Genomic DNA, 8,548 nt, shown 5'->3' with positions numbered 1-8,548 from the left:
ACTGATACTGCCGATACTACTAATACTGCCGATACTGCCGATACTACTAATACTGCTGATACTACTAATACTGCCGATACTGCCGATACTACTAATACTGCCGATACTACTAATACTGCCGATACTGCCGATACTACTAATACTGCTGATACTAATACTGCCGATACTGCCGATACTACTAATACTGCTGATACAACTAATACTGCCGATACTACTAATACTGCCGATACTGCTGATACTACTAATACTGCTGATACTACTAATACTGCCGACACTGCTGATACTGCCGATACTGCTGCAGCACTGTGGAGGTCGTCATCACAAAGACGATCTCTCCTGGCATAAATTTATTATGCATTATTGTACTGTGAGCTTTTATTTTGAAATGTCTATGTTGGAGAGCAGAGTGCAGAGAAGGAAATAAAGACGGGAGGAGTTAAAGACGGTCGGAAAGACAGATTTAAGGTACAAAAGAAAAATGGAACGTAAGAATGGATAAAAGAAGTTTAGAGAATAGAAGACAAATGTAGAAAGAAAGGAGATTATTTAAAAGAGGGTGCCGCAGCCAATCAGTGTTGACCACAGCTTGAACTAAATGATGGACAAACAAGGACTCGTGCTTCTGAATTTCCAGAAGAGAACTGGTTCATATGGAGATCAGACAGAAAAAGATATTTGCTTCGAAGCTACTTGGTTTGTTATTAAACACTGTGATCTAACATTAGCATTTTGGAGTACCGCTACTAACCCCAACAACTAAGGCTGCGTTCCCTCTGCAGGCCTCAATGCTCACATCTGATTTTTCTGGCTGACACTTCATATTATAGTCCTTTTCATTACATTCAGTACTGTTTCTGTTTCTGCCCCACAGCTCTCTTTCTGCTGTTACCACCGGGGACATTTTTGGTTTGGTGGTTAATATGTGATTAAAAAATATAATGTTATTATATATGAAAAAAAAAGAGGATGATTTAGGTTTTATAATCTGTCAAATATAACTCTCCTGAATGAAATCAAGTCATTTTGAGGCAGAAACTACCCTTCAGTCAATAAGTAGAGGCTGAAATTACTGTCAGGCAAATAGAATACTGCATTTTATGTGTTGTTTTGGCCATTTAAAGGTATTTTAAGAGGTAGAAAAAATTCCAGGAGAGTTATAATCTGTCAAATATAACCCTCAAGTCATTTCAGGGTAGAAATAACCTTTCAGTCAATAAAGCTGCAGTCATTTTCTGGAAGTGGAAAACTGCATTACATGTGTTGTATTGGGCATTTAAAGGTAAGTTAAAGAATGTAGAGTCATAAGGATAATTGTAAAATAGATCATGTCTTTATTTTGTAACTCAGCAGTAAGTCATGTAAATTATAGGTTTTCCAAATATAAACAAGGATATTAGACACACGCCTACCAAACACATCATCCATCAGCAACAACAGGCTTCTGTTATTGGCTATAATCATGTAAAAATGTCTGGCGTGGTTACGCTGTAAACTGCAAACACTTATTTGGCCACAATTGCGATTATTCTGTTAAAAGAAACATTAAAGTTTCATCAAGACAAGACAAGACATTCAAGACAAACCTTTGCTGTTACCACAGTCATAAAGTGATGTTTATTTGCACATTATGTCTGTTGGATCCAGATAAAAGCAGCTGTAGTCGTAAAGAGAGACGGGGCGATACAGCTTTAACACACTGAGCTCGCTCACTTTTCTGCACAACACCTGTCTGCTCTGCTGTCCAGTCTGACTGGCCACGTAAAATCTGACTGAAAACTGGAAAGTAAGTGGACCTGCAGCTGAGTATTGATGCGCAGGTCGGTCTTTATTTAAAGCGTAGTAAAGGACTCGGGTGTGTTCGACAGCTGGACTTTATCTCCTCACACACTCTGAGCCATTTAGATGAGATAAACGGATCTGCGTCCATCTCCTCTCTGCTCATCAGGGCCTTTCATCTCTGCGAGTAGCATGTCTTCATAAAACCAGATGAAAACGATTCCCCGCCCGCTCCACATGAAAGAGACTGGGCGAGCGGCGAGATAGCAAACACCCTCCGCCGCTGATTATTTCACGTGTGACAGCCATCAAATATGTATGCAGGAGGTGGAGGAGGAGAGTCGGGCCTTCAGCGCCAGCCGCCGTCTCCCCGCGCTTTCAAGCCTCCCCACCGCGTTTCAGAATCTAAAGTGAGTTGCGTGGGCTTGAAAAGACTTAATGCAATCCTCCTGGTGTTAATGACGAACGCTGATTCACTCAGGGGCGGCGGCGCCTCGGGGGGGCCGGGAGGGGGGGGCTTCATGCAATTACTCTGCAACAGAGCTGGATGCACAGAAATCCTCTTCACGCATTCATCTTGCATTAGTGCTGCAATCCTTTCCTCAGCGTTACAGAAACAACAGTGAAGCGTCTGCTCTGTGGTGCTGGAGCTCTGAGGAACCAGGAGGACACCTGATTCATCCAACCTTGCTAATTTAATCCCCTTTGTTTAACCGGGTCAGGAGGGCGAAATAAAAACATCTGTCACACAACACAGCCGAGGGTAGGAAGTATAAAGCATTAAGAGTGTAGAAAAGTCCAACATTAAAATATAGAAGTGTAAATGTTCACGACGGCACGGCAGCAGTATAAATCAACTCTGCACCTCCATAGTCGAGAGTCTGGGAAAAGAGGGCTCGTACTAAACCGCTTCATCGAGCGAGCTGTCTGATTTTTACATGGATGGTTCCAGCTCTTGTCTTTGAAGCCGGGCTCAGACCCAAAGGTTCGGTTCCTGAATCGAACCAATGTGAGGATGGAGCATTATTTCAGTTCCCCAGCTGGTCCAGAAACTGTAAAGTAAAGCCATGTGATGGAAACGGTGTTCGATTAATGGTCAGCCGGCGCTGTTTGTCTGAATTAATGAGATGCCTCAACGTCCCTCTCACTCAGCTCGGTCTCGCAGAGCAAACACACGGCCTGTTTACTTTAATCCAGTTTAATTTTGGTCTGAGACCTCGGGAGACTCGCCCGTCTCTAAGTAATACGCACGGTGTTGTTATTAGTTTATTGATCCTGTACTTGAGCTCATGTAGTTTAAAGGTCAGGCAGTGGTCCAATCACCACGCAGGTGAGAGCTTCTTCTTTATGTCACGTTAACTCAGGAAACCAGAGCAGAAGTGCATCACACGTCCGAGTCTGGTTCATCCTCTGGGAACCGTGATGAGTGTAAAACCTCCATATATCCATCTAAGGATTTTTAATAACAAACTATTTACAATCTAATAACATTTCAGCCTGAAATAAAGTGGACGGACGGCTGGACATCCACAGAGACACTAACAAAAAGAAATCTCTATGTACAAAAAAATCAGAAACACGTTGCTGAAGTGTTTGAGGATGGAAACCTGGATTGGTTAACAAGCCTGTGTGTTGTGTTCGCTGTCACTGTGTGTTTGTCCTCTGCTCTGTCAGGAGGCAGCTCACCTCGACGGCGGGGTAGTAAAACACACACAGTGCATCATGGGGGCCGAAAAAGACAGTGCGTGTCCGTCCCGCGATCCTTTGCCTCGATGAGGTCGTGACACAAAGTCCTCAGACGCAGCTCCTCTCCTGACCTTCTGTGTGCGTTTCGCTGAGCTAATAAGCTTCCTCAGCATCGTCCTGACCTTCTGTGTGTGATTAACGCCGCGACACACTCAGCGTGACGTAAATGAATGTGTGTTCCCATGGTGTTTGCTTAACGACCTCTGGTCTGTTAATTGGTCCGCCACTAATTGGTCACCAGACTCCGAGCCGGACCTCCGATTGGTTAACGTCCTCTGAGACTAATTAGTGGCGGCGGCGGCGCTGAGACTGAAGCACAGAGAGCTAACAACAAAGGAACAACACTGCTGATTAGTTAATCATCACGTAGTAATCATGTTTGTTTTTATACTTATTGATTTTGTTCTTGTTGTGTAAAATGCAAACGCTCAGATTGGTTAATGAGCTAACCTGCTCACACATCTGTTTCCCAGCTCAACCTTTGAAGCACAAAATGTTTGATTCGGGCGTCTCAGCGAGCCACCGTGAAGCTAAAGCAGCTGAATGGAATCCAGCCATCACTCAGTTTATTATCTGCACCTGTGGAGCTGAAATGTCTCCTGGGAAAAAGACCTCTGATTGGTTTAAGACCTTGGAAACTAAACCACCTGAGTTGTTATTGGCTGTGAAGAACTAAAAGTGTGATTGGTTAATGACACACTAACCTGATTGGTTACCAATGCAGATGTGCTCATTGCTTAATGAAAGGAACTAACTGATTGGTTAATGAACCAGGAACACTGAGTGTGTAACAAAGAACAAAACAAATGATTGGTTGGCAAAGCAGTAACTGATTGCTTAACGACTTTATGATGTAACTAACCTGCTCATTACTCAACCATCTGGCCTAACACACTTGTGATTGGTTAACGATGCAGATGCACGGATTAGTTCCCAGTTAAAGAACTTATTGATTGGATAATGACTCAAAAACATTCACTGTATAAATGAGGGACGTAGCCGCTGTGACATCACCAGTTGGTTTGTGGACTACCTTTTTGAAGCCTTGAGTTTGGTCGTCGCCATCTTGGGTTTTTGGAACCAGACGTGACCATATTTGGAAAAGAGGGCGGAGCTAGCTTGCTTGGTTATCTGGGTGCATCTGTAATTCACGTTAACTGTGATATTAGCTGGGATGCTAATTTTAGCTAGCAACAAACAAGCTTAAACAAAACTTGAAAACTGAGCAGCCGACTCCTGATAAGCTTTTTCAGCGGCGCTGGTTAATGTACACAGAGCAGCGGATACGAGACAGGTGATAGGTCGCCATGGTAGAGACTTATCAATCAGCTTGTAGCCCCGCCTTAAAGCCTCCCCTGCTTTCTTAATAATGATTTACTAAATGAACATCATGCTGTGTTGAAGAAGACTTGAAACTAGCGACTGAGACCATAAACTCATCAGGGAAGTGTTTACTGAGGGAATAAATCAGCTGACAAGTAGAAACATTTTCTCACAGACTTCTATACAATCACACTTCTTTCTGCAGCCGCTGGAGTCGCCCCCTGCTGGCTGCTGGAGAGGACGCAGATTACTTCCCATTGGCTTCAGCCATGAGAGCCAGAGTTTGCCGCTTGCTCAAAATCTTAATCTGTTTGATTGAAAATGTAGAAAGTAACTCTGTGGCAACCTAACCCGTGTGATTGATTGTTTAACATCCAGGAAGTAGCCTGACGATTGCTTAAGGAAGCAGTAACTGTAATTTCTTAATGATACAGGAACTCTGACTGGTTAATGACTCTCTAACGAAGCTGCTGATTGGTTAACAGTGGTTGAAGAGTAAATATGCAGAACACATTCTCATCTAAATGCGTCGTAACTGACGCTTTGAGACAGCGTGACAAAGCGTAATGATTTTTCTGCTAAAGGTTCAGAGTCCGTATGAAACGCCCCCGTTTGCTACGTTGCAGCAACACACGGGAGGCTAACCCTGCCTGTTAGCTGCTGTATCGTTAGCCGGTCGACATGCATACATTCAGTGACTTAGGCTTAGGTACTAACATTTCTGATGGTTGTGGTAAGGGTAGGGGCTACGGGGGCTGTCAAGACCTTTATCTCGAACGTAGCTAGCTAGCTAGCTACCGCAGCTAACTAGCACTTCCGGTCTGTACGGGACGCCCCAGAGCGTCTCACACAGATAACACGCTTTGTCGCTCTTTTTCAAATCGTCGGTATATGACGCCCTGAGATGAGCTCCTGATGAGTGAGTAACTCACTGATTGACTGGTTAACGATGCAGGATCAAAACCTAAACTTCTGATTGGTTGATGGCGCTCTAAGTAGCCGTCTGATTGGCTAGTGATGCAGAAACCTGATTCTCTGATTGGTTGACGTGTGTTTTCAGGCCTGGTTGCAGAATCTGGAGTTTCCTTCTTGGATGTGGTGAAGAACGCACCGGAACCACAACTGGTCGCCACCCCGGACCCTTCAGCGCCGGAGGTACACACGCACACGTACACGCACACGCAGCTTCTGTTCCTCAGCAGTCTAATTAGCATTTATTAAATTAGTCACAGTGTGTTTTACTGGTGTATGGAGCTTCATATTTCCCTGCAGTATGTCCTCCCACACTCACACACACACGCTGTTGAGTTTTGGCGTTTTGCTTGGCTCATCACTCGCGAGGTTGTGAAGTGTTGTGTGGGGGCGGAGATTTAAACCACCAACTGCTGGTGTGTGTGTTTGTGTGTTTTTACCATTTACCAAGTTAAACTGCTTGAATTTCAGACAAACTTGTGTTTCGGTTTTTCAACATTACGACTCTGTGTCCACAGACAAACTTTAGTCTCCCCACAGGTCTGTGTTTGAGAGCAGTTCTGGAGCTTTTGACTCTTTCACATGATCTTCAGCAGCAGAGGGAGTTTGCCCTGCTGTCGTGGAGTTTACCGTCTTCTGAGTACTTTTCAGACTTGTTGGCTTAAAAACTGAGATTAAATGTTCCAGCTGCTCAGGTAATGTGTAAATTTGCACGTCTGCCACTCCAGGACAGCCGTGTGAAGTCCACCTGCCGAGGAAGATCATGTGATCCTTTAATTACTCCGTTACGAGTAAAGCTCCAGCATTCAGAAAGTACACAAGTGTTACCAGCAAAATCTCCCCTTTAAGAGTTAGACATGGCTCAGTGTGGAGAGATGAGAGCGTCCAGCTGAGTCCTTTGCTGTACGCTGCTGATCGATGATCAGCTGCACCTTTACCTGCAGGTCCATATATACGTATATGTAAAGTTGATGTTGCAGCTGCTGGAGCTCATTTTACTGAATGTTCTCTTTGTAAACCTGTGAGGGCTGTGAAAGCTTCGGTTGTGTGGTCATTAGAAGACTCATGGATACAGAAGAGCATCCTCTTTTTAATTCCACACACTTATCAAAACCTGACACCCACGTCACCCACAATGCATCTTGCCTACTGACTTTGAGACTGAGGTGGAACAGCTAGCGCAGCGCAGCTCCCTGTGGAGACACTAAAGGTGTCGTACTAGTTTCTTCACAACACCACAGTGTTAACGGCTGACAGTCAGACCTGCTGCTGGCCCGAGGCAGGAAAAAAACTCGAGACACACACGCATTTAAACATTCATGGCTGCAGATGCAAACACACACACTGTCCTACTTTCACAGCCTCTTCATTAAATGTCTTGTTCCCTTGTGGAACAGCGGTGAAGAAGTTACATGACAGGCCGTTCACACACACAGAGTGGAAGTTAGTGGGGAACCTTTTCCTGAATTCACAGTACAGAGGGAACCTGATTATACTGGTTTTTCTCAGGCTGATAGTTGGGAGCAGATCCGTAGCCTGGATGTGTCGTCCGGAGCGTTTAGACGCTGATCAGCGGGACGGCGGTGGATCTGACGAGATGACATCCGTCCATTGATTAAAGCCTGCGTCACATTTTAACCCCCTCTCTTCCCAGAGCCTTGCACATGGACGCTGAGTCAACACCCGCCACCCCGGGTAACCTTTAGCGTGTGCACATTCAGGGCTCCGCGGTCCAGAATAAATATGCAGCGTCTGGTTAGACAGAAATAAAACAGGCGGTTAACTTTGTGAAACGAGAGAACGGGCTGCACACTTGAGAGGAAACACACCTGCAGTTTGTATTTAAACCCTGTTTCAGATTGTATGTTAGACTTTGTCAGGCGAAGATGCAGAAACGGGGGGTCTGGGCCCAAATGCAGAGCAGGTGCAGTTCATGGTGTTTAATGACCGAACGAAAAGAGCGACGCTGAGGAGGGCAGCCAATCCCCATCCAGAGAACCAATTACAGACACTCGACAGGAAGCAAACTAACAATCGGACAAAGAGAACCTAAATATCCAAGAGAACCTAAATATCCAAGAGAATCTGTCCAAACAAGCTCAGGTGGAAACAATCAGGCAGAACGCAGGAAGTAAAGTACACACTAACACACGACGATGGATTTAACAACAGAGACAACGTGGAACAACTGACTAAACATGATCAAGGACCAGAAGCAGAAGACAGAGACAGGACGTGACAACACAAACGCCAAAATAAAAAGTGGAAATACAACAGAACGAAACTAAAACATTGTACAGTAAACATTGTTGACATCCTGTCAATAGTTTCTTAATGCTGTAAATCCTGTGAGTGTTTGTTGCTGCCTGTGAGTATTTGTTGCTGCCTGTGAGAGTATTTGTTGCTGCCTGTGAGAGTATTTGTTGCTGCCTGTGAGTATTTGTTGCTGTCTGTGAGAGTATTTGTTGCTGCCTGTGAGAGTGTTTGTTGCTGCCTGTGAGAGTGTTTGTTGCTGTCTGTGAGAGTATTTGTTGCTGTCTGTGAGAGTATTTGTTGCTGCCTGTGAGAGTATTTGTTGCTGCCTGTGAGTATTTGTTGCTGCCTGTGAGTATTTGTTGCTGCCTGTGAGAGTATTTGTTGCTGCCTGTGAGTATTTGTTGCTGTCTGTGAGAGTATTTGTTGCTGCCTGTGAGAGTGTTTGTTGCTGCCTGTGAGAGTATTTGTTGCTGCC

The 8,548-nt window shown here is 44.7% G+C and overlaps 1 protein-coding gene across 1 annotated transcript in view; it reads left to right on the top strand.

The window, feature by feature from the left end:
- LOC123966178 (xylulose kinase-like) overlaps positions 1–6,014 on the top strand; it is a gene marked incomplete at its 3' end in the record, with an annotated part of 9,452 nt that extends 3,438 nt beyond the window's left edge. The window contains exon 4 of the mRNA XM_046042380.1: positions 5,906–6,014. Coding sequence (XP_045898336.1) covers positions 5,906–6,014 — 109 coding nt within the window. The remainder of the gene's footprint in view (positions 1–5,905) is intronic.
- Positions 6,015–8,548: the final 2,534 nt, after the last annotated feature.

The sequence above is a fragment of the Micropterus dolomieu genome, unplaced genomic scaffold (assembly GCF_021292245.1).
Source record: "Micropterus dolomieu isolate WLL.071019.BEF.003 ecotype Adirondacks unplaced genomic scaffold, ASM2129224v1 contig_12861, whole genome shotgun sequence".
NCBI classification, from domain to species: Eukaryota; Metazoa; Chordata; class Actinopteri; order Centrarchiformes; family Centrarchidae; genus Micropterus; species Micropterus dolomieu.
The sequence above is the reverse complement of the archived record's forward strand: the minus strand, read 5'-3'. Positions and strand labels throughout refer to the sequence as shown.